The 26,927-nt window shown below is 38.0% G+C and overlaps 1 protein-coding gene across 1 annotated transcript in view; it reads right to left on the bottom strand.

The window, feature by feature from the left end:
• ITPR3 (inositol 1,4,5-trisphosphate receptor type 3) overlaps window positions 1–24,576 on the bottom strand; it is an 86,737-nt gene extending 62,161 nt beyond the window's left edge. Inside the window, exons 1-13 of the mRNA XM_053457841.1 lie at window positions 23,936–24,576; window positions 14,958–15,028; window positions 14,655–14,776; window positions 14,015–14,101; window positions 13,721–13,879; window positions 13,472–13,570; window positions 12,244–12,327; window positions 11,924–12,070; window positions 9,345–9,440; window positions 6,284–6,340; window positions 5,435–5,577; window positions 4,312–4,411; window positions 3,816–3,976 (exon numbers count right to left, since the gene is read on the bottom strand). Of these exons, the coding sequence (XP_053313816.1) occupies window positions 3,816–3,976; window positions 4,312–4,411; window positions 5,435–5,577; window positions 6,284–6,340; window positions 9,345–9,440; window positions 11,924–12,070; window positions 12,244–12,327; window positions 13,472–13,570; window positions 13,721–13,879; window positions 14,015–14,101; window positions 14,655–14,776; window positions 14,958–15,028; window positions 23,936–24,024 (1,415 nt within the window). The 5' untranslated portion in view covers window positions 24,025–24,576. The remainder of the gene's footprint in view (window positions 1–3,815; window positions 3,977–4,311; window positions 4,412–5,434; window positions 5,578–6,283; window positions 6,341–9,344; window positions 9,441–11,923; window positions 12,071–12,243; window positions 12,328–13,471; window positions 13,571–13,720; window positions 13,880–14,014; window positions 14,102–14,654; window positions 14,777–14,957; window positions 15,029–23,935) is intronic.
• Window positions 24,577–26,927: the final 2,351 nt, after the last annotated feature.

The following is a 26,927-nucleotide window of genomic DNA, read 5'->3' as shown; positions in this document are numbered from 1 at the left end:
TTACATATACATTTGTGAATACAATTATTAAACAGAACAATATAAATTCACATATTGCAAATTAAACATGCTTACTGCCACACTTCAGCAGTTCTTTCAATGAATAACTCTAAACCAACACACATGGGACGACAGAAGGGTAAGGTCTTTAAGGACTACTTTTCAAAATGAGCACTTATACCTGCAGGGATGCGGAATTCTTATCGCCCGACGCCCAGGACATGCAGTTCCGGGTGCCAGGCGGGTGCATATCTGGGGGGGCAGAGTGATATATCTGGGGGTATAAGGCATATCTGGGGGGGGCAGAGTAGCAAGCATGTGGTCAGATGTACAAACAAGAAATGCATCTTTCTCAATAATACATTTTATTAAATATGTAAATAGTTTATAAGTGAATTAATATTTACTAGTAACACTTCCTTAGGTATTAAAACCTAGTTTGAGAAATATTGTGTTTGGGTTCTTGTACCTTTAAAATATAACTTTTATTATTATGTCATTGTAAAATAAGAAGGCGATTAGAGAAATGCCATTGTGACAAGAGAAAAGTGGTGTGTGCAGAGTACAATGACACGTTAATGTAACTTAAGTTTTTTATTCTGCTTTTTGTTTTTAACAACCAATTTGTATTTTAAATAAACCAAAAAATCTTATGTTTTTATCCGATGAATCGGAAAAAAAAACAATCGGCCAACTAATTGATTATGAAAATATTTGTTAGTTGCAGCCCTATGGATATCCGCAAAATTGGACAAAAAAATTCAATAACAATATTAGTATACATATATATGATTGTTAACAGTAATCACACTCCTATCATGCTCAGGCATACCCAGATTCCAGCATGTACTGGCTGACTTGGCATGATAGGAGTGTGATTGCTAACAACAATCACACTCCTATGATGCCCAGGTTCTAGCATGCACTGGTTGGCTGGGCATGACAGGAGCTGTAACCACACTCCTATCATATATATATTAATATTGTTATTGAAATTTTCTGTCCAATTTTGGAGCGTTACTTACTTCTAACAATTGGAAAAAAAACAATAACAATATTATATATATATATATATATATATATATATATATATATATATATATGAAAGGAGTGTGGTTACAGCCTCACTATGCCATGCTATCACACACACACACTCATTCAATTACTCATTCAAAAACATTAATTCACTCATTCATATACTCATTCATTCACAGAAACTCATTCATTCCCTTAATCACGCATACTCGTTCATACAAAAATTTCCACACCCTTGACCAGTGAATCATAGGCAGAATTGTGGGTTATAAGGAAATATTCAGAAATCAAATACAAGTACTTTCAAAGGCACATTGCTCTCTTCCAAATAATGGAAACATCTCCAAACCAAGCCTTAATTCCTGCAGCAGCGCATTTTGTCATTTAGTTTTTTGCCTTTCCCTTCTGAGTATATCATATTTGCCCTGTGCAAAGTTTAAATCATTGATACTCTTACTGTTATCTGTGTATCACATACACTAGTTTTACCTCTCAATTATTTTATAGATGAGAGAATGTATTAAATAATGTTGTATGCCTGATGAGTTTTAGATTTCTGCAAGCAATACTGACCCAATTTTTCGTATGATGATAAAAGCAGTTACATGCCTCAAGATGTTTCTTGACAATGTGCAAATGGCTCAAAAATTCTAAACAAAACCACTATGAAACACTATACGTGAATATGACTGATGAATAATTACCAAGGCTAACATAATGCTGAGCAATCAACAAACAAAACCAAAGGGCGTTTATAAGGTAAAACCGAAAACAGCTGTGTCAGTAGAAAGTTGCTTTACTTATTATAGTGCCAATAACTTTCTGCGGCCTGCTTTCTCTCACCAACATAATGGGCACTGGTATCCAACCGTGTGTATGCCATGAAGTATCTAGTACTAAAAGATAGAGCTTTTAGTGCGGAGAACACTCATATCAATAATGGCTACTTTCCTTTTAACAATAGAACACAGCTGTATTTTCCAAGAGCTAGGACACAGAACAAGATACATTAATGCCTGTCATGAATATATTGGGAAAAATAGTTAAACCTTTTGTAATTTGTGTCCTCCCTTCATTATGACATGAAGTATACATGTCTCAGACTGAAGGAATGAAGTCATTGGGGTGTGGACAATCAAGTATTTTTACCATTCAGGGAAGGCTCAATGGATATAATTTCACAGCACAGACAGAGGGATCCAACAGGCTCAGACTGGAATTATTCCCTCAAGGCATCCCTTGATATGTCTAACACTTCATTACCATGTCTCAATGCAAAAATAATAAATGTGCTGAGCTTTATAATAATGCTAAGTATACATACAATAAATAAATAAGAAGGCTGCTCTCTTAAATCGTGTTGAATATCTAAACACTTATAACAGGCAACACAGGACAATGGTTTGCTGTTTTTATTCACTGAAGTGCTGGTATATGTGGGGTTGCGCAGGTTCTTTCTGTTATCTGTGTTTGTGTAGCTAACGGATGCTCATTGTTACATCATAAATGTGCAGAGAGCAGATAAGGAAATGTTTAACAATACAATGAATGGCCTTATTAGGTTTAGACTCAGATAAATTACTTTTAATCCTACACATTCTATAAATAAACTTAAACAATACAGGGTGTGGAGGAGCTAGCCCACCTATAGAGGGTTTTCTAATGGCCTTTAAACCATTAACTAATATTGGCATGCCCAGCAACTGTAAGTCCATTACATTTTTATACATCCATTCACAAAAATAGTATAATAGAAAAGTGCATCCATAAAGCTGGTTATTGAACATGTATAATACATACAATGCTTCAGTTTGCACATAATGCATTTAATTGCAAACATATTGTTACCCTACTTGCTTTAGTTATTGGAATTACAAAATGAACCTTCTATTTTCGCCATCCTCCGGCTTCCTCCACAGAAAGCAGGATGCAAGTTTAGGCACGCTGAAGTCCTCATTTGCATTCTAACGCATGCTATACTCCAAAAGGCAGCTGCAGGACGGGGAGAGTGAGTGGTTTCCTGCCGCTCATTGGCAGCTTAAGACAGCCAAATTTAGAACAAAAAATAGGACCACAAAGAGTGTGCTGAGCTGCAGCTGTGTTGCTAAAAGAACAAACAGGTAAATATTGCATATTTTTGTACTCACAAAGTACTTTAATATGCATTATTTGCTGGTGAGGCAGGAAGGGATGTAAACTGTCTCATCAATTATATTTCCCAGACATTTCCTGTGATGCTCCAATTGTTGTCAATAGACTTTACCTCCCATCAAAAAATGCAGCAGCATCATGTATATAGCTGAATGCTGCAATTGGCTGCCACATTTAATTTCACTGGGAGCACTGATCCAATTGACAACCGTATATAAATGAGACAATACATGAGACATAAAACACACACTGATTTGCATCCTGTAAAATGCATTGAAGCCTATACAAAATTGACTACAACAACTATTAAAAATAAAAATATATTGGGGACTAGATAAGAAGTCACCATCTCTTGCCTAGATCCTGTTACATTTTGAGGGATTGGTAGCATTTGTACCCCAAGAACTTGAAATATAGATCTAGGTCAGATCCTCAGAAATTGTTTTTTGCATTCTCATTCCAACACACACGTGTATAATTAAACATTACCCCAAATATACTTTTTACTTTTACTAAACAAACTTACAAGCGTTGTTTTATGATTTGTCACTTGGTATCATAACTGAAAGGCTTTTCTCCAATTGATTACACCATAAATTCCCCATATCTTCTAAATTACTTATCCATACCTGCGGTCGTTTTGGCTGACAAACCCTTCATTCAGTTTTTCCACAAAGTTAGCAAGCATCGAACTTGCATCATTTGCAAAGTCCAAGTCCCGAATTTCAGACACAGGCACAGACACAATGGCAAAAGCCTCCTTATCTTCTTTAGTGGGGCAGGTGCCCAGCTATAAGTGAGATATTAAATAAAATAAAGTAATATGCACAAGAGAGGAAATAATTAAATGAAAAGAAGGAAGCATGAAAAAATAAGATTTAAAAAGCAAGAGAGTATAAGAAAGTTAATAAAGTGGTAGAAAAAGAGTTTAAGGCTTAATGCTTTTGTAGACAATATTATGGATATTAATGAATTTTATCATAAACTTATATTTGTGTATTGGTTATAAAGTTATATAGCTGATGAGGTTCAAAAGAATAAGTATGTCCAGTTCCACCTTTTGCTTATCATGGCTTCCCACCACAAATTTCCTGTTTTATCAGTTTCTCCCAAACCCCAAATTACCATAAGGCGAATTGGTCTTTCTTCTTTTACATCAATGTGGACATTGGTGCTTTGAATCCATGTGTTTGTGCAGAGGTGTCGTAATCTCACAAAGGAGTTCCTGGTACAAAAAAAAAAAGTATTTATATTCACAAGCATTGAGTATCTTTATCTTTGTACATTTCCCTGTGAAGCACAACACACCAATGACAGTTTAAGTATATGACAGAAGTTCAATAGTTATAGAAACTCAACCAGGGGCTTCCATTTGTATGTCTTCTTGGAGAAAGATGGTCCACAAACCCTAACTTCCAGAGCTGCTTCTGTTAACACAAATATTAGTTCATGTGCTTCCTTTATTGGATCCATAAATGTAACAGCTGAATGCACCAAGGCACTACATCGTAACAATGTGCTCTGAAATGCTCATTTTACATGCCCACAAGGCATTTGTAGGCTGCAACAAATACAACTACATAGTTGGTTGTATCATTAGCCAATATGAGACAAGTTTTTACATCACTAGATCAAGTATTCTGTCAGTTGCTTTAAGATGTTGTTAAAAAAAAAAACACTGCCCTTCGTTTACTAAAACAAAGGAAAACAAAAATAAATATGGAATACCTTGATGCTTGTTTTGTGTATTCTTTTTATTTTTTGTGTAATATTTTTAGGGATTATTATTTAGTTTTATTGTTTTTTCTATCAGAACGATAGAATTCATAATCAACATTGCGGTAGCCCACTGGTTTAAATTATACGCTTTTAACCTAAACACATGGCCTGATATGTCAGACGTTGCTATCAGGTTAGTTAAATAGATAACACATAGTGGCTATTTTTTCTAATTAAGATAAACACACTCCCTCACAATTTTCACAAAAGTTCTTATCTCTTATATTTAAGCTGCTTTGGGAGCAAACATCAAGGTTGGTTAAGCACACAAAGGCAAAATGGGAATACATAACTATTTGTACATTCACAGGAAAAGTATGCGTGTAACCTGAATTTATGACCCTCCATACAACAAATATTTTTTACCAATGTCTGTGGGTACACGAAATTGAAATGTATTTGAACCATTTAATATGTCAATGATCTGTTAAACTGCATTTTTACACCATAATCTTTATTACATTATTACCTGGGAACAAAGGAGTCAGTCTTTTGTAAGGTGGTGGGATCCAGTTCAAAGAGGGAAGCAATGTCATTCCCATGAGGTATAGCAACCAGACGATATTTTATCTTCTCTCCTATATTCCTACGGCTGGGAAGAGTGTTCAGTACCTAGTGGAAGAAGGATGATCAATGGAAAGGTGGAAGGATGCACAGCATGAAAAGAAAATGGAAAAAAAATAAAAATGGTGACACATGGAGAGAAACAACGTGATACAGATAACTACTGTGGTAGAGAAATAGGGCTATTATTTTGCATGACAGAAACATAAATAAATGGAATACAAGACTAGGGGTAGAAATGTTGGGGGGGTGAAAATCATCAACGACAAAAAAAATTTCAAAGAGGGAAAGGGAAAAAAACATACAAATAAATGTGAGAAATATTAGGTGAATTAGGTTAATTAGACAGAGATTAATAGGGAACAGCAAAGTTAAGGTTCAGTCATGCAAAATGTGTTAGGGGTTTAGGTTTCATTCACTGCGGTCACATAAGACATTTAAAAAGTCTTAACATAGGTAACGATAAAGTGGATGAAAACCCATTGTAAGGGCAAAAGCAGATGCTGCAGCCCAGCCACCATATGGGTGAATCACTGCAGGCTGCTATTCATAGATTCATAGAGGAAGCGGCAGAACATGTAAATGCACAAGAACACCATTCTGTGTAGCTCCACCACTACCTCTCTGTCTTTCCTATCTTATCCAATTGATCATTGTTTCCTGAAGTCTAAAATATTTATGATTTGTCATAGAATTCTCTTAAATAGGGTTTTACAGTTTTTGTGTGGATTGACTGTTGTATAATTGCACTTACTGCATTAGAGGATCCTGTTTTAGACTCTGGTGCGTCCCCTTTATAAGTTGGATTTTCCTGGAATGTTTAAGAGAGAACAAATCTATTATATATACTACATAATGCTGTCACTACTTAACAACCATGTGATATATAAACAATATATCACTACACAACTGTATTCTAAAACCCACCCACTGACAACGCAAAGGGATATGTTTTATTGGAAAGCTGTTAAAGAATAGCATCAACATTTTCTCTTCTGCATAAAAAGCAGACTCTACTCACACTACAAAGAGAAATTGCAGAAGGCTATCAGTTTATATCGCTTGCATAAGCCATTGTTGTATATGCCAATAGATTTCTATTATTATATTTGACTACCATTGCTTCTTTTTAACTCTTTTATATAAAAACTAATGAAATTATTATCTCCCAGGTGTTGTAAAAGTTAAAAATTACACACAGCTAAAAGGAATTAGTAAGTACAAATTTTACCTAACGTAAAAGCCTAGTTCCCTAGCCTGTGCCATGAACCTGTGGAGGGGGGTGGGACTATTCTTTTCATTATGTATAGTATTTGAAAGTGCCATACATGTATGAACAGGATCTGTAAGCTAAAAGAAAATGCTTCTTCCCTCCTCCCACTTTCATTCCTTTCATCTCACCCCCTCTCCCATTCCATATTACTTGTATATAAATCTCTTGTTTCCCCAAGTAAACTATTGGCCACTATCCCAGAATTTGTAGGTCCAGAGTGAATCAGGGCTAACTGAAAGAGACAACAGGAAACACTTTAGTGAAACAGCACAATCTACAGAACATTCAAATAGCTCTGCTGCACCCTTTAGTAATCCAGCAGTAACCCTGCCTCATATTTGCAGCTGTAAAACTGCCTATTTAATGGGCTTCTTGAGAAAGATGGTGTAACTCATGCAATACAAATGCGGTGTGTATGTGAAATGTGGCACTTCTATGAATTATAACAACATGCGTACCCGCAGCTCCTCCTTAGTACTCCTCACAGTACTATTGAAACAAGTGTAATGTATACAGGTAGGGAAGCGCAGGGTTAAACGATGTGAAAATAATCATATCCAGGGCAATCTAACTCATGCAATGGCAACACTGACTGTAACATTGAAAAGGGGAAGCATGGCTACTATTTCAGTTCCTCCTAGCTTGCTCTTCTCCTGGTGCCTTGGGCACCTAAAATTAGAAAGTGTAAAAGAAAAACTCACAACAAAAAGTAATACATTTGTGCCTTATAAATTATTTCATAATGCACTTTTAAACTCAGTAAAGCAAATTATATACCATATGACCAAAATTATGTGGACACCCCTCCTGATTATTGAATTTAGGTATTTCTACTACACCCATTGCTAACAGCTATAAAAACATCAGCACAAGCACTGTGCGCCAGGTGCTTCATGATATGGGTTCCCAAGGCCAAGCAGCTCCACATAAGCCGAAGATCATTATGCCAACTGTTGGCTGTTTTGGGGAATGTCCTTCCCTGTTCAAGTTTGACCTGTAAGGTGTGCAGAAACTCCCGTGGCCTGCAGAGAGCTCTGACCTTAACCCCATTGAGCACTTTTGGGATGAATTAGAAAGCTGATTGTGAGCCAGGCCTTCTCATTCGAAATCAGCCCCTGACGACACAAATGCACTTTTGGCTGTGCATTTACACAGAAACACCTACAAAATATTATGGAAAGCCTTCCCATAGGAACGGAGAGTGTCATAGCCACAAATGGAGGATCAGCTCACTACTACTACTCAGAGATACCTACTTTAGGGTAAACTGTGCATCCTATCATGTGATATATTGGTAAAAATACAAAAAAAAACACCCCCATTATTTCCCCATAAATTCAAACCAAATAGTAAAGGATACTTACATTGAATAATTTTCCTAAAAGCTACCAGTCCCATTAGTAAACGTATCCAATAGATATGGTTACTTACATGTAGATTAAACATGCAAAATGTGATTGATACAACACAGAAAGGGCAAGTAGTTAAATTCAGTGATAATACCGTATTTGCTCGATTATAAGACAAGGTTTTTTTCAGAGCAAAGTGGCACATAGGGGGTCAAAAGGCATATCATGGGGCACAGTGGCATATAGGGTTAAAAGGCATATCATGGGGCACAGTGGCATTTAGAGGGTTAAAAGGCATATCATGGGGCACAGTGGCATATAGGGGGTATAAGGCATTTCTGGGGCAGATGTGCATAACTGGGGGGCAGGTTGGAAAATAGAAGGAAATAAAACCAAAATATTTTTCTCAATCATAGCTTTTATTAAAAAAAAATAGTTTAGATGAATTAACATTTACTGGTAAAACTTTTTTCCTATAGGGTCGTCTTATATTCAGGCTTTTTCTTTTTTCCTAAATTAATATTCAGATTTGGTGGGTCGTCTTATAATCGAGCAAATACGGTATGTATGCTAAGTATGCCATCCTTTTTACACCTTGCCTTACCTGCTTTCGAGCACTACAACTCCTATCAGTATTCTGGCTCAGAGAAGTCAACAAAGGGTTATCGGTCCATTTTGTTTTTTTTGCTTGACGATTTGAAAATTAAATTTGGTGTGGGGCAGCAACTGGTTCTAGGCTCAGGCACTTGGAAACACATGGTCTCTGATCCCTGCCTGGTAGCAGGAATCAGGCTTTTTTACCAGCATGCCAGTCAGGGAATTTCATAATAAATAAGCCGGCAGCAATATAGCAAGTAGCAATATAAGACTGCCTGCTAAGTGGGCTGATCATTGTTCAGAGGGAGCAATGAGAAATCAATAAAAAAATTTGTATTGTACGAGAAGCTGCTGATCGGTCTATTTAAAGATAAACACACAGCTTTCCTCTTTATTGGAAGGTTTCAGTGTACATTTAAAAGCATGGCTGCCCCTCAAAAAAACATATTTTCTCCCATTTCCAGAATTATGTTTCTAATGATACACCTAGTTACAGGATGCTACATTCAGCAGAGTAAGTTGAACAGCACCTTTAATAGCACATATATGTTTGCCTCTTGCTATACTTCCAAAACTAGCCCATTCTAAATTCTTACCTCAGCGGCAAGGTAGTTTCCAGTTGCAAGGTGTTTAAATCGATAGAGACTGTTCCAGTGACCTGCTCCTCCTCTGCAGGGATCATGATGAACAACCTTTGAAAAAACAAAAACAAAAAACAAGCTGATTTGAATAATCAGAACATAGATTGTAAAACCATTTTATGCACAATACCTGCTAAAATAATCTAGAATGTGACAGGCAGCATATGCTATGAAAGAGGCTGTAACTATACTGAATCATATCTCATGCAAGGCAGGCAAAGGTTTGAATTGAAGCCTCCATAATGGAAACATTTAGCCTAAATTTAAACTGATAATCCCAACAGTAAAATGCAATAAATAAAACAAAATTATTGTAGAAAATAGCAAATGGAACAACAAGGTCTGTATATATTACGAACATAGCTATACACGAGAACAAATGAAACAAAGTAAATGAAGGAACCATCGACACAAAAAAACCCAAAAGATCTCTTCTAATCCTCCTCCATGGAGTAACGGGCATTATTTGTGCATCTTTCGTAAAAAGGTCTTCATGTAATATAGTTTGAATGCCATGTTATAAACATATTATTTATCATTGTAAAAGATATTCCACACCCGATTTTGTTTTAATAAAAAAAAAATAAAAAAAAATAGCTTTGGAAAAAAACAGGGAAAAAAGTTTTTTTTGCCAATTTTTCCGTTTTTTTCCAGACCTTCCCATTTCTAATATAGATAAAGAGGGTGGTATTTGCCTGGCTTGGCATGGATAGGGTTTTCTACCTAGTCAATATGTAGCTGACACTTAAATGGGTCTGGATCAAATCTGGTTTTGTATTGAATTCTCTGTTCGTTCCAAAACATTGTGTGTTCTAACTAGACAGAAATATACAATCACCACTACTGACCAGGCTTTCTATATCTGACTTTACATGTGACTTTACAAAAATTGCCTATTGAATCCCCTATATTGAGGAGGGACTCAATGAAACAAACCAAAATTAATGGCAACCCCTGCTGAAATTTTTGGCTGTTATAGATAAGTTATCTTTCCCTCTCGCACATTTTTGGGGGTTGACAGAAATGACATTCAGACATTTTCTGGGGTCAGGCAGGCTTAAACAAGCTATAATTAGCATTTTTGGCAGGATTCTCAGAAAATGTTGTTAAGGTTCAAAGTGGGTACACTTTTAAGCATTCGGAATCAAATAAATCTTACAGGTGCTGCTTATTACCGTATTTATCGGCGTATAACACGCACTTTTTTAACTAAAATATGAAGCTGAAACCCTACCTGCGTGTTATACGCCGATAAATCCTAGAGCCAGTGGCGGAACTACCGGGGTCGCAACTGCGACCGGGCCCTGGAGTTCTGCCAGTCAGGGGGGGCCCAAGGGGTGCCGAGCGGTTGCTGAAGACGATCGCTCGGCAACTCTCGGGCCCCCCTGACTGACAGAAATCCAGGACTCCTCTGCTGGCGGCCTCAGCCGCCTGCCTCAGCCTCAGCCGCCGCCGCCCGCCGCCCGCCGCCTGCCTCAGCCTCCGCCTGCCGCCTGCCTCAGCCTCCGCCGCCGCCTGCCTCAGCCTCCGCCGTCGCCGCCTGCCTCAGCCTCCGCCGTCGCCGCCTGCCTCAGCGCTTCAACTCTTGTGTTGGAAGCGTGAGGCGTTTGTCTCGGGTGCCGGCGCTCAGCAGTGAAGCGCCGGCACCCGAGACAAACGCCTCACGCTTCCAACACAGGAGTTGAAGGTAAGTGACCGGGGTGGGGTTAGGGAGAGAGAGGGGAGATCCTCAGCCTCAGCCGCCCGCCGCCGCCGTCGCCGCCTGCCTCCGCCGCCTGCCTCAGCGCTTCAACTCTTGTGTTGGAAGCGTGAGGCGTTTGTCTCGGGTGCCGGCGCTCAGCAGTGAAGCGCCGGCACCCGAGACAAACGCCTCACGCTTCCAACACAGGAGTTGAAGGTAAGTGACGGGGGTGGGGTTAGGGAGAGAGAGGGGAGATCCTGAGAAGGGGGGTTAGGGTGTGTGTGTCTGAGTGTGTGTGTGTCTTACTGTGTGTGTCTTACTGTGTGTGTGTGGTTTCCCAGATAGCAGTGATTCTGATGAAGTTTTTTTTGTTCAGTTTTTTTGTTCAAAAATGGGGGTGCGTGTTATACACCAGTGCGTGTTATACGCCGATAAATACGGTAAGTATTAGCAAACACAAACTACCCAGGAAACAATCAAGGACAGTGTGCAAAAGGTTACATACAGCAATAGAAAAAAGGCTATAGATATCCACTGCAATGCCAGACATATCTATACTGAGAAAATCCTGCCGTTTTTCTCCATGCGGCATGACCATGAGAGATCAGAGGAGATGAGAAAACAACCGGAGAAGGTAAGTGAGCTGGTAGGGGGTAGATAAAAGAGAGTGGAGAGAGAGAGACGTTTTTGGCAACAAGTTTTGTTCCCAGTTAAAAGAAAGCCCCCCCCCCCCCGAATTTTGTCCGATCAGAAAGAGTAGGAAAAAGAATTGAGCCAACAATGTGAAAAATTTGGCCAAAATTCAAGTCTAATACACAGTATAGACAGCTTGACCTCTATGGGCCTTACATACCTCCACCTCCCATAGAGCATTAGAGCTGGTGGCTGAAGTTGCTGACTGACGTAAGGTCGTACGAAGGAAGACATGGAGTTGTGACTTATATTCATCACACGTCAGGAACTTCTCTTGTTCAGCATGGAATAGTCTAACCACATCACCCTTTAAAAATGGAGGACAAATTAGTACATGTAACCAACTTTGAAAAAAGGCAAGAATATGAAGACTGGTGGAAAAGTGGAAATATCAATACAAAAACAAGAATTGAAAGGGAAAAGAACAAATGTAAGATCAACAGAAATAACACATGACTGATGAAAGCAAAGGTTCTATACCCCTTTTAGAACATCTTCAATATAGTCTCTGTATTGCATGAAAAGGTTGATTTTCCAGCTCGTGTTTGAATTCAAAGAATTCACCTGGAGAAAAATAGTAATCAAATCAAATACACAAATTCTTTATGTGCATCTTATCTTAAACAGGTGCTGTCAAATATATTTTATCATTAAAATCCTATATTTACACAACATTTTTCAGTGCAATTGTTTTGGAAACGTTTTAATGTAATTTTAAATTAAACTTATTTTAGTGGGGGTTAACTGTATTGTCCTGTTTTGCAGGGCTTTTTAAGGCTGTTGTACTCAATCAGCTTCAACAAAAGATGAATAATAACAATGAATACTCATGTAAATCACTAACAGAAAATCACTGACCTTAGTGTTTTTATATGATTCTACATGGTTTCTACACTCACTGGCTACTTTATTAGCTACACCTTGCTAGTGCCGGGCTGGACCCCTTTTGCCTTCAGAACTGCCTTCATTCTTTGTGGCATACTTTCTACAAGGTGCTGAAAACATTCTGGTCTATATGGACATGATGGCATCACGCAATTGCTGCAGATTTGTTGGTTGCACATCCATCCCAAAGGTGCTCTACTGGATTGAGATCAGGTGACTGTGGAGGCCTTTGGAGTACAGTGAACTCATTGTCATGTTCAAGAAAGCAGATGATGTGAGCTTTGTGATATGGTGTATTATCCTGCTGGAAGTAGCCATCAGAAGATGGGTACACTGTGGTAGGCTGGCGCATTTAAACAATGCTCAATTGGTACTGAGGGCCCCAAAGTGTGCCAAGAAAATGTCCCCCACACCATTACTCCACCACCACCAGCCTGAACCGTTGCTACAAGGCAGGATGGTTCCATGCTTTCATGTTGTTTACGCCAAAGTCTGACCCTGGCATCTAAATGACCGGGCAACATTTTTCCAGTCTTCCATTGTTCAATTTTGATGAGCCTGTGTGAATGGCACCAACAAATATGTCACTTAAATCCCCTTTCTTCCCCATTCTGATGCTCGGTTTGGACTTCAGCAAGTTGTCTTGACCAAGTCTACATGCACTGAATTGCTGCAATTGAACAGGTGTATGTAATAAAGTGGCCAGTAGTGCATATTGCTTTTTTAATCAGTAAGTACCATCACAAGGATATGAACTGTACAATGTACAACGAGATAGATCTCTTTCTGTTTTCCTTATAAGCCCTGCCCTGTGTCTCTTTACCTCCTTGCATCCTGGATTATCAGAGAGCTCATAATTGCTGGCGTGTAGAGGTTGACCAGCATTCACAGGGTTTAGATTCACTTTATCACCAACGACAACCTGCAAGGCAGAGAGGGGTTTAACTAAAAAGATAGTAAAAGGACAGCCTGGAGTCTCCAAAAGACTATCATTATTCTTTTTTTCCCACACAGCATCTCTTTCCCTCTGATTTTTTTCCCTCTGTATTTCTAACCCAGAGCATTCCCTTACATTGTCTCCATTACTGCGCAGTTTCCAAAATGGTTGTATAAAGAGCCATGACCCCTCATTTCCAGTCACATCGAGTGTTACACGCATGGCGTTCTTCTCCAGTAAAGCAGGGAGACGCTTATTTACTGTGAGGTACTTGTTGCTCTTCATATGCAATAGCTGTGGGCGATATAAAATGTGGGTATGCAGATGTGTAGATATAATACATATAATAAACTATTAACAAATATTTCTGCTCCTGGGTTTCTTTCATTTAGCTGTACAATCTTACAGCAGGCAATGGATATCTCATACCTGAATAACACTTCCATATTTAACAACCTCTCCATGCATCTTCTTATTTTCTGTCTCATTTTGCTTCTGCTCCAGTTGTGCAGCATGCTGTAGAAAGAATAACACATCAGGAGTGTGGTGTTAAAAACAGCGACCACTCCCAACTTAACTAAAATGACCCAACTTCAGGTGAGATCAGTGGGGTGAAAGTAAAAGATTTTTTGGCTTTCTTAAAGCTACAGTATAGTTAGTAAGTACTTTAACATACAATAAAGTACTACCTTTTGAATCAGTGTGAGTGCTCTCTGTGCATACATTTTAACCTTAATTTTAAGGTGACACTCAGCAATGTAAACATTTTCTGAACAAAACAATTCAAAAGGGAGAATAAGAGGCTTTGAGTGGCTACTTATGAATGTAAGAATCATTTTTGCACTACAACACTTCAACAGCGAAATTATGAAGAACACTATTGAGTTTAAAACTAAATATTTAACTTTGCAGGTACATTTTACTATTGAATTATACCATTATGGGGCTCTGAATCATGGAATATAGAGGTAAACATAAAAAAACACATTTTCTCTAATGTAGCTTGGTTCTTGTTTTCTGACTAATTGGTTTAAAATAGATGCATGCAAACAGTTCAAATACTATTTACCTGTAGCTTCTGGAGGAGTAAGACATCTGAGATCTTTTCTTTGTCTTGCTTAGTCTGTTTGGCTTTCCAGTATTGCTTCTGAGCAGAGTATCTATTCATGGGGCATACTTTAAACAGGCAATCTGAGGCCGGTAAACGGAAAAAGGAACATATGAGGAGGAGACATTTAAAGTAAAATAGTTTTCATATAAAACAATACAGGAATTTATTTACATGAAAAAACTACTGCACTACACTGTAGTGATTATACATAAAGAAAAAACTAAGAAAACCATATTCTTCACAATATAAGAAGTGTCTCACCTCTGAATTTTTTGGGAGGATTGTCTAGATCCCCAGCTGCGGGCTCCACTACACATCTATCATCAACCAACCTGTGAAGGAGAGTAAAATATGTACAATGTTTGCTACGAGGGGAAATTTGTCCTTGGTCCTTAAATCTCCCGCTGTTAACAATAAGATTAAAAATAAACTGAACATGTTTGGATTTCCTATAAACTGAAATGTCCTTGTTTGTTTTGAGAACTATAGAACATGCACAAGAAAAAAAAACAAACAGAAAACACAGTCTTCTAAACATGTTATATTATTACGCTTGCACTGAAAATGTTTTATACAGTGAGTAGACCCACAAAACTATTATACACAAACCCCAATGTCAGCAAAACTGAAGCCTTAATCTGCAATTGAAGACACATTGAGCAGAAAGTTTATGTAGGTGCAGCTACAAGTCTTTATATATTGTACAATATGTATGTACATCTACTTAATCCTGTAAATGTATTCAGATTATACTCGCCCTGTTTTGAAATTACCTGCACTATAGCTTTTCTTATATTTTGCCGCGTACTGCAATTTATTGTCATGTCCTTTTAAGGATCGTTACTGAAGAACCAGCAGACGTTATATTGGACACTATAGTCACACCCCCTATCAAAGCAAGGATCTTTTTCATAAGGATATATATAGATGGCTGGATAAAGCGACTCATTTTGTATTCTATTTTGTATGGGTTTTTTGTTTTTAACCATTTCAGCAACACAAGTTTCCTTTGTATTTTTGGCTTTGTGGAGATTTGTGTGGGAGATTCTTATTCTCTGTCTGCCAGCGGTTTTCTGGGTTATCTTTTCTCCAGCGCGTCTATTTCAGTTTACTCATCTACTATATAGTGAGATAGTTTGAGAATTTACAATACAGGTTTAAGTCTGTGACGAACATAATGTTCGAACTAAGGTTTTAGGTTTTACCTTGGGCTAAAACACAGAAAAACTAGATAGCTTGCATATGAAGCTTTTGATGTTTATCCTTATTTTCTGATATTCTTTTTTTTATTTTATAAAAAAGACAAACAATGCATACAGCATATACAATAAATACCACATCCAAAATAAAACTGTACAGATAATAATCATGGCTATAGGATTATAAAAAAAGTTATACTTCTGTACAATTTGCTGATTAGAATTCTAATATAATCATTATTCATTGGGGGGATAACAAAAGGAGAATACAGACGGAGAATTGACTGACGAAATCCTCATGACCGATACATAATGGGAGGAGAGAAGATCAGCTAATTCTTTTCTGATAATAAATCTTATCTCTTCTTCCCCCAACCTCAACCTAGCTATCAAGGGTTGTTTGCCAAACCATACTTTTTAATTTACTGTTCCATTCTTCCCAACATTGTGTGATTTTAAGGGACCCCTTAATTTTTTTTATTCCTCCTTCCATCTGAAATTGATATATTAACTGTTGTTTTAAGAGCTTATATTTTCTGATATTCTGGTTCCTTGTATTTATCTACATGCCCTCTAGTACCTTTGGTGTGCTCCCCCCCACACCAGCCTGTTCACTTTTTCTAAGTTCATCTTTTGTCTTTCTCCTTTGAGTATATTCATTGATTAATCTTCCATGTGAAAAATATTACTTCATAGTATGTAATACCAAGAGGTGATTCATCATGGGTTGAACATTTACCACAGCTATTTTAGTTCCTAAGAAGAAACTCTTAACTAATTAAAATGAAGTTGCATAAAGAATTCTTGCTAATTATTGCAAGGCTCTGCAACATGCAGTCTTCACGTTTCATTTTTTTTTTTAAGAGGGCAAAAGGGCATTGAATATTGTATGCACATTGTATTTTTTTTTTACGACTTTAGCTATAGTAGCTCATCTGTTGAATTTGACCACATCGGCCAACCTTTGCCCCCCTCTTCCTTCCTTGGACCACTGCAGACCAGGAACCTACAAGAGCTGCAGTTTTGGAAATGCTCTGACTCAGTAATCTAGCCATCACAATTTGGCCCTTGTCACTCATTTTTCCTGCTCCTAACCACATAAACTTTGAGGATGAAATGTTAATTTGCTGCCTAATATCCCACTCACTGACAGGTGCCATGATAACATTATCAGTGTCATGGCTGATCGATATATATATATATATACATATATATATATATATATATATATATATATATACATATATATATATATATATATATATATATATATATATATATATACATATATATATATATATATAGTGTGAGAGTGTGAGAGAGAGAGAGAGAGCGAGTGTATATATATATATATATATAAAACCCATTGAAAACCCTTTACATGGGCTTTGTCATTAAGGGGTTAAAGACAGTGTTAAACTCTTATAATAAATACTTAGCTGGCATAGCCAAGGTTACTTTGATGCACCAAAGAGACGGGGAAGTTTGGGGGGGTTACATAGAAATGTGAAGCAAACATGAGAGTTTCTGCAGCAACCAAAAATGTCTTATCTCTCAACCCTTTGGGTGGAATGACTAGAGCAATTAGGACAACTGACATTAGGCCCAGGGTAGAGATGAATGAGCAGTTGTGTGATTAATGGATGTGTAAGGGGGTGGTGGTGGTAGCATGGCATAGGGAGGCTGTACTCACACTCCTATCATCCCCAGGTTCCAGCATGTACTGGCTGCCTTGGCTTGACAGGAGTGTGATTGCTGTTAGCAGTTGTGGCATATAGGGGTAAAAGGCATATCATGGGGCAGAGGGGCATATAGGGGGTTAAAAAGCATATCATGGGACACAGTGGCATATAGGAGGGTATAAGACATTTCTGGAGGCAGAGTGGCATATAGAGGGTTAAAAGGCACATCATGGGGCAGAGTGGCAAATAGGGGGGTATAAGGCATTTCTGGGGCAGAATGGCAAGCCTGGGGGCAGATGTGCATAACTGGGGGGGCAGGTTGGCAAATAAAAGGAAATAAAAATATATTTTTCTCAATCATAGCTTTTATTAAATAAGAAAAAATAGTTTACATGAATTAATATTTACTAGTAAAACTTTTTTCCCATAGGGTAGTCTTATATTCAGGCTTTTTGTTTTTTCCTAAATTAATATTTAGATTTTGGGGGGTCGTCTTATAATCGAGCAAATACGGTAAGTACCTGTTTAGGGCCCCCATTTTGCCTGAGAGGCCCCCATAGATTGTGGAAGGGTGAGAAATATTTTTCACAGCGTTATACGCTTTAATGCATTTTTTAAATTGTTATTTTCTCTGGCTTTCAAGATCCAACATAAGCAGAAAATATGTAAACAGAAAATATAACATGGTTACGCTAGTTAATATGCAAGTTGTAATACATATATAGTTAAATTTTTTAAAACCAATGACGAAGGGGATGGGTCACCAAAAAAAAACTTGTCCTTGAGCACCAGGGATGTATGCCCTACATCATGCATTCCAACCTGTGCAGAAGCGCTGTGCAGGTGTGGATCACGGGAGGACGGATGTGGCTGACCACTACATGAGCAGTCAGTCCACTGCCAATCGGGTGTATCTGCCTGCATGTGATAGCTTTTACAGCAAATTACATGCACAAGTGACGTTAAATTACATGTTTTTAAACACAGGCCATAATCCAAAAGAGTGAACACAAATAAGCCCCACAAACATTAAATCTAAAGGAGTAGTGTGGCCAGCCAGGCCAAAGGTTTGGCAGGCTTAAGACTATGTAGTCAAGATCATGCAGAGGGTCTAGATACAGTAATCAATTACAGGAGCAAAGAAATAAGTCTAGATCGTCAAAGGAAGTTTAATGAAGGTGCATAAACCAGGATAGGAGCCACTCCATGAAGGACATGCAATAATTTGTGTAACTGCATGTGTCAAGCAACTGCCGTCTTAAGCGACACACCATCTGTGTCTGTTTTATGGGGTGTGGTTTGGCTAGGGGGCACGGCATTAACAAAACTTTTAATGTGTCCTAGTTACTTATTGATGACTGTCTACAAAGTATTTCTAAGAAGAATAATTTATTTTATTCAATAGAAACAATTTAATACAAACACAATTTTACTTTGTATTGTGAGTAAATTATATAATCTTACTATTAGTTTTTGAGGGTATTGAACACTATGATACACTTATGTATTCCAAAAATTCGGAACTTTTAGAAATCAGGGGAGGTGAGAGGAAACAGGTCAATTGTTGAATACCTCCCAGAAAAACTGCTGAAAGCAAACTATACAGAGAATATAAATCCCTTTAGGGTGCGAGGATGTTCAGGGAGGGAGTGGCTCCAGTAAATCGAGAAGATAATTGTTAGATGGAGTAATTAGTAAATAAGTGATGATTCACACCATAATCTGGTGGCAGCTACTGTCTGTCTCCCAGACATAGCTTTTAAATGGTTTCTTCCCTTGCAGCATTGTTTAAGATCAAATCTTCATCTTTATTTATGCAGCTGATGAAAATATGTGCTGGTCTCTTCACTTTCTAATGTATGTTGGAGTCTCTTGGACACAAAGGCATTTTACTGGATGCAAATTTTAGTTCGTGAAGCTAGAAAATCAGACTTCTGTCAGCAGAATTGTTTTGGAAATATTTCTTTAAAAGTTCATGATCTGAAAGCCAAGTTCCATGGCGGCATGGGACAAAGCCCACATTATCTAATTTACTTCCTGTCCTGAAAAAAGAAATGTTCGAACTTTTACATGTGTTTAATTAGTGTACAGGTCCGCTTTACAGGAAAAGCCATACAATGTTGCTTTAACGTACTAGCCCATCCATTTGATAACATACATTATCGATAATATATAATTCCCATTCTAAAGTCTGTATAATGTGGACTATGTAAAGAAATATGATATAGCAATAATAATAACAACAAATATCCTACAATTAATCCAGCCAAATAGTGAAACATGGGGGGAAGCATTACTTTAAATATTCTATGACTTTGAATGTTGAAACACTTCAGTTAAGAAGTCATCATATCCACATATGTGTATCTTTACTCATAGTTTGCAAGTAACAACCAGGTATGCTTTCATTTTGATGAGGACCAAAAAATTGCACGGCTATCCATACAGATGTACGCTACTTTCAAAGAGTTTGCTAATTAGGTAGTTCTTAAAAATCCTAAAATTCTTTTCTATTGCGGTAAAACCAGACACACTGGAATTTCTAGTAATTTAACACAAGACCTGTTTGGTATGGCTCTGATAGACGCCACAAGTATTGGCCCCCTTGGTAAATACGGGCAAAGAACAATTGTCTTTATTGTTTAACCTTTTGACCTTTTCTTCAAAAAATAGACATACATACTGTGCTCTCGTGGTTATCAAACAATTGAAAACACAACACAACTTTTCAGATCACATAGAAGTAAAAGATGAACAAACCATCCCAGCAAAAGATTTATGCACATGACGTCCCAGATGTTAACTTCAAATCAAAGTCACCATTTACATTGAAATTAAACTAGCATGATTTTCCTTATACAGGATCCGCATACTTCAAACCATTGTTCCCAATAATTTAAACAGCTATGCTGAATCAGGGATGGTGCTGGATACTTCCATAATCGGGTATAAGAATACCTAAATTGTAAGATCATTGGACGCTATCACCTTTTTGTAGGTCCTAATTGTTATATAGTGTCTAACCATTGTACAGTGCTGAATAACATGATAGTTCTTTAGAAATCAACACATAATAATCAGGGCCCCTCCATGGGACGCTTACAGCAATTACAGTCTTACAGTACCTTAAATAGGCACACTCAGGATACTAGGTCCCCATTAACATAATTTGCAATATTAATACAGTAACTGAGCAACATGGATGTTAATAACGAGATTACTGCTTTTCGGCATTAGGAGCCACAATACATTGTTAGGAGATTGACTACATAAATCAATAAAAGCTTTTCCTGACTGTTGAGACACTACGGTAATTCTTCATGGAGGAAGATTATTAAGAAAATATCATAGCTCCCTGTGGCAATGACTGGATTAAGGGACAAAAAGGGACATATCCCGCCCCTTTACTCCCCCCCCCTCCAATTCATTTCCTTTCTTTATCTGCAGGGCACAGAGACATAACTTTTGTTAACCCATTCATTAAGGAGTGTCAGAAAATCACACAATGCCACACTATTACATATACTTAATACTTACTTAGGCAATACACACATTATGCCAATGTATTTTATTTATTATAGAGAACTCACAAAAAAATGCTAACACACAATATCTGTTACATTTATATTTAGGTGATAAGCGCAAATGATGCCAAACTGATACAGCAGTATAGCCATATATTATTAGCTCTGCCTTTGTAATATCTATTCACTATCATTACACAGACAAATAACTTACTATATTTTTTCTTATACATAATACCTTTTGAGGACTCTTAGCAAGAGGGTGTATTTTATATGCAACAAAATAACATGACCTCTAGTAAAATTTACTGTAAATCAAAACCAATTTATAGTCAATCCTATCACAAACACAGTACAATAACTTTAAAGGGGAAAGGTCCGCTAAGACAGGACGGACTTGTATTTCTGGCATGGGGAGGTGTAAAACCGCTTAAAGAATGAGATGAAGTCAGGAGAATGTGTGTGTATTTCTACAGTAAAAACATGGATGAATACATGTATATACATATCTATAATGACATTTCTAGATATACTTCAACATAATATGCATCATATGTATTCCTTTATCACAAAAGGGACAACTTAAAAAGTACAGGCCAAAAAAGTATGATGTATTCTTCCTATTTAGTCACATCAGATTCACATCCTACCATGAAAATCCTTGTGTAGACTAAAACATCAACTACATATGACCCTTATTATTTCACATTTATATAAATACAGGACTGCTGACAACCACCAGCTAAAATGGGAGACATCAATAACTGTAAAATTAGTTACAAGCTGGAAATATTGGCTTCCACTCCCTTAAATCCTTTTTGGATGCGATTGACAAGTATTGTAAGTAAAAATTATTTTTAGGGATGGTCAGCCAAGGTGGAGAGATCGTACTGGTCTTTTGAATCAAAGGAACTGCAATAAGTAGTTAGTGTTTTGGTCAACAGAGACCATCATAATGAACCATATAATAAACCCACTGGCATATAATGTACCAGTGGGATTATTACACTAGTGTGTAAAATATGTGAGCCCTAATGACCAAGGCTAGTGGGACATAATAATCACAAGCAACTAACAATATCAATAAGAAGTCAATCATTTCCTCACTTTTGAAAATTGTGTAGCACTAAAAATAAACCTAACGTGCAATTTAACAGAGACATGGGGTACAAAGAAATGTGAATATCACATGTGTGTAGGAATTTACAGGGAAACATAATGCCTACAAAACTAACAATAGTGAGCAAGATGCTCCACTAACACAATGGCTTAGAGCCTACGTATCCCAGCTGTCTGTATTATCGGTATATGGGCAACTTGCATTTTGCAAACTTTCTAGAGTTCTTTACAAGATTGCAAAGCTATTGTATCTGCTATAAGATGTCCAGATCTTTGAACTATTTACTTCTATGTCTTCATTCAGGGAGGAAAAGTGTATTTACAGAGTCTAAGAGCTTCAGTTACAGGACGAACCAAGGTATTTAAGTAGGTTAGTGGCCTATTAGTGAAGCGCCTCTACCTTAGTCTACTTAACTTCTTTGTGCAGCACTAAAACCTAAACCCATCTCATAAGTATAGACATCAGTCTACCAATAAGCAGTCTATATTTCATGGCACAGCATCTCAACACCACACCCTCTGCATTTACAGTGCAGTGCTCTAATCAAACATTGGTGGATTATTCTATTTACTCACTGTGCGGCTGCACTGCATAAAAAAGTATCACTCCCAATTTGTTTGGTTTTTTTGTTTTTTTATTCCTAAATTGATATCGTGGGCCTTAAGCCCTGCGGGACAAGTAGCTAGTGGGGATGGTAAGAGGGATTTAGTTTTAGTGCTAAGTCAAGGCAGTGTAACATGGCAGGACAGCTAGCTTGCATGCAGGTAGTTTTTAATATTAATTTCTGAGGTACTGCTCGGCTCACTCACTGCCACAAGACACACTCTAAGGTGCCAGAAACCCACCCTTCCCTTTTTGCTTTATCTTGTCGTGCGTCATAGGGTCGGTCACCCTCATAATGCAGTCTTAGAAAAGCAGACAGTTCATGCTATCAGGGCTGTATCGGGGCAATTATTAGTCTAATACTCTGGGTGATGGTTAGGCCAAGAGTTTTTTATTTGATAATAACTTTTTAATAGAAAATGTTTTGGTATATGTCAATGTTTTGAAAGAACACATTGTTTGGTTATTTCAATTTAGTAAATAAACGACCATGGCCTTTCTCCAACCTGGTGTGTCATGGCCCCTCAAGGACAGTTGGGCATTACTTATGTAGCTCCTTTCTGCACTGACAGGGCATGGGTTGCACCTATAGTATGTGTGGCAAGGGTAGCACCTATAGTATGTGTGTGTGGCAATGGGGGAGACTGCTTGCCCAAGCTTCCCTGGCTGGAAATAAAATAGGCCTTTATTTTTCCTTTTTACCTGCAATTGAAAACTTGATGGTTTGTTTATGCTCATACTACAGTATATGCTTCTAAACGTTGCATCTGGAACGTTATCAGTACATCAATGTCTTTCAACGAAGCCCAGGTAGACATTTACATGTGTACTCAAATCCATGTAAACTCAGTGCTGATTCACTGCTCTTAGTAAGGCGACCAAGTGCTTAAAAGCAGGCCATTACCTGTATCCCCGTGCCCTAACTTATTATGAAAAGTAGCGCTGTAACTTAATGAAACAACACTCTCTAAACTCTTCCCAGTCCGAAAGCCTGTACAAACACCACACATACGCCACTATATCGTCGCCACCCACTAAACATACATCACACAACAATATTCCCGCAGAAACACCTTAATATATTAATACATATTCAGGCACTGAAACTCACCCCAAGGTGCTGATGAAGCCGCATACTGTCCCCTCTGCGTATAGGGATACGATGTCCCCAATGTGCAGGAAGCTGGACATCTCACTCATCTCGGCTGTCTCCTCCACAGATTGCACCGAAGGTCCCAGAAATCAGGTTGAGGAGGCTGTGTGGACAGAGTGCATTACCCTAGAGCAGCCTGAACTACCCTAACACCACCACTCTTATCTCTCAAATGTGCCTGACTTCTGTTTCAGTTCCTTTCCTAAGTCTGATAATCTATTCTTGTTGAGCAATGCCCGACTGCGCCTTTATTTGCGTTTAATTTGTATATTCTCTCTCTCAGTCGTGTCTGGTTTGCTTGTATCTGCATGTGTCGCCTTCCCTCGTATCACATCATTCTCCGTCACGTTGTATTTCTGACTTCCTCTCTTCAACTTTACCTCCCTTTCTTTTTCACTAGTTGCCTCCTTCTCTCACACTCGTTCTCCCGAGTGCACACTGTCTCCAGTCTTTCTCTTGTTCTTACCAGTCTGACCCTCCTCCTTTCTCATTCCCTCCCTTCACCTGTACATAAATAACCAGGAAGTTTTCTTAAATGCAAGTACTGTCTGCCGCACAGGCACACCCCTGCACCCGCGCCACAAAGCAGGCTATTAACTCCATCCTTGCACTGTTGCCTCCTGGTGTGTGGATGCTTGTGAGGTGCTCATTGTGGGCAATAAAGAACATATGCAGTGCTACAGAAACATGTATATAATATGAATGCAGATATTTGTTCTAAAAATGCCTTACATATTGCCAAAAAAATTGTTTTCAGGACAGTTTAAGCATTTCATAGTTAACAACATTAAAGCAAACTGTAGAGCTTCGTCCAAAGCATGTCAAATAATTAAAGGAAAACAAAAATATTTTTCTTTAAAATACTGATTATTCTCATTTAAGTGGCATGAAGTACCTGTAGAACCCAAATGGCGGTGGACAAGTGTGACACATAGAGACACAGAATTTGACAGCCAGTACAATCCATACAGACAATTAAGTCACCCCATTTGTCCTGATGTAAAGACATATAAGAAGCTATATGCCTATCCCAGAACTGTTTGAATTTCCTCACTGTATAAGCCTCCAGCTTCTGAGAGGCTGTTTCACTTATCTATCACCCTCACAGTTAAGTAACGCTTCCTTACATAATAATCTAAGCTTTTGACCCTCTAGTTTTTTTTATTATGACTTCTTTTTTGTTCTAATGTTTCTCTCCTTTGAAATAAACTATTCTCCTGGACATTATTAAACTGTTTTAGGTATTTATTTTATGTATTTAAATTGGTTGGATGGTTCGTATTTGATGTCTGACAACATTTTTTCTCTTCCATTTGTTCGACCGAGCTGCTTCTAGTTATTCAATAATATCTGGTGTAGAATCAGTCTATCTGTTTCAGGTAAAACAGGATTTTGAATTGGTTTTGTGACAAGGTTTTTTTTGATGAGATGTAGATCACTTATCTCTGTTCAGAGGCTTCTTATTTTACATCCTCCTGAGATGATTTTACTGCTTTGGACAATAAGGATATATTCAAATTTGCTTGGAATAAGCAGGTGTTTGTAGCATTCTCAGCATTTTTGCAGGGAACTTTTCTACGTTTTGCTAGATTGATTTTGTTTTGGTAATAGGCCATCTGTCACACAACAAAACTGCCCAGTGGACTGTTAGCACCCCATACACTAGAGAGCTAGATCCGGTGCTTCAGTGCTGCACACTACATGAACATAAAAACGTAAGGTGCAGCCATGCATATTCCGCACTTATGTAATTTGGCAGCTGCTAGCCTAAGTTCCAGATCGGCCCTGTCATCCCCAGTCCGAACCCTGGAAATAAGCTTCTCTAAACCACCATATCTGGCCCCACTTACTGGATCCCTGTTTCCCTTTCCCTGAACAAGCCTATCATTGCAATATCTGCTTTTAAGGGTGGATCAGTCTTTCACAGATACTTCCATCTATGAAATATGACTTGAGTTTAGTGTATTATAAAAGACATCTTGAAAGCAGGCAGATTTTTGGCAAGCCCAGAGATGACACCCCAAAACAAGGACTTATTACCCCCCCAAATGTCTTTCATTTTTGCTGCTGCCTGTGACATGATCTCCTTTATAAGGATTATGTACACTCTTTGTGTTGTTTGCCCTCTTAAACAAAGCTGATGTGTGGCTGAAGTAACAGTCTTGTAAGGAAATGGCTCTCAGAGATGGTCGTTCTTCATCCTTAACCCAGATAATGGAACAAGCACCTCACAGGACTAAAAAGTATTCCTCGCACCACTCAACGTGAAGTCCCTCCAAATTCTGGAGAATAGAAAACAAGAAGGAGCATTGTTATCTTCAGATTTTATTCAGGTAAACCTAGGGCTCTCTTAACGCTTAAGACACTGGGCACAAATGCTTTAAGGTGCACCATGAATCAGCCCAGTCAAGCTGTCAACAGCTATAAGAACTTAACTTGTGCATTCGTTTTAATACAAACTAAATTTTTAACAAAAATTGCCTGTTTCGTGCTTTTGTACGAATCAATGATAACAAGGGCAATCACTGAAACTAACCAAAACGAACTGCAAAAGTGCATGAAAATGTGTCATGATTCATCCATTTATCGCCATGTGTAGCTGCCACCATTACAAGTTGTTTTGATGCCAACTACACTTGTTGATGAGGTGAAGTGGGAGAGACTGTGTATCGGAGGGTACATATCAATGACCGTTAGATAGAATGGTAGAACTAGCCGAAAAACAGGATTGTTATGGCTGTTGTGACGGGAACGACCTGTACCCCGACTGGGTACACCCGCTAGACGATCCTTCCTTGACAGCTGTGATTGATGAGGCCATCTTAACTTGTCAGTTGAAGCGTAATACTGTAGTGTATTCTATCACATTGTCTATTATTTTTCATTGATAAATAAATATTGGTGGCATTTTACTGAGCTTGCACACACAATTTAAAACCTGTTCCTGAGT

This window comes from Spea bombifrons, chromosome 2 (assembly GCF_027358695.1).
Source record: "Spea bombifrons isolate aSpeBom1 chromosome 2, aSpeBom1.2.pri, whole genome shotgun sequence".
Lineage (NCBI taxonomy): Eukaryota > Metazoa > Chordata > Amphibia > Anura > Pelobatidae > Spea > Spea bombifrons.
This window is presented reverse-complemented; position numbering and strand designations above follow the sequence as displayed.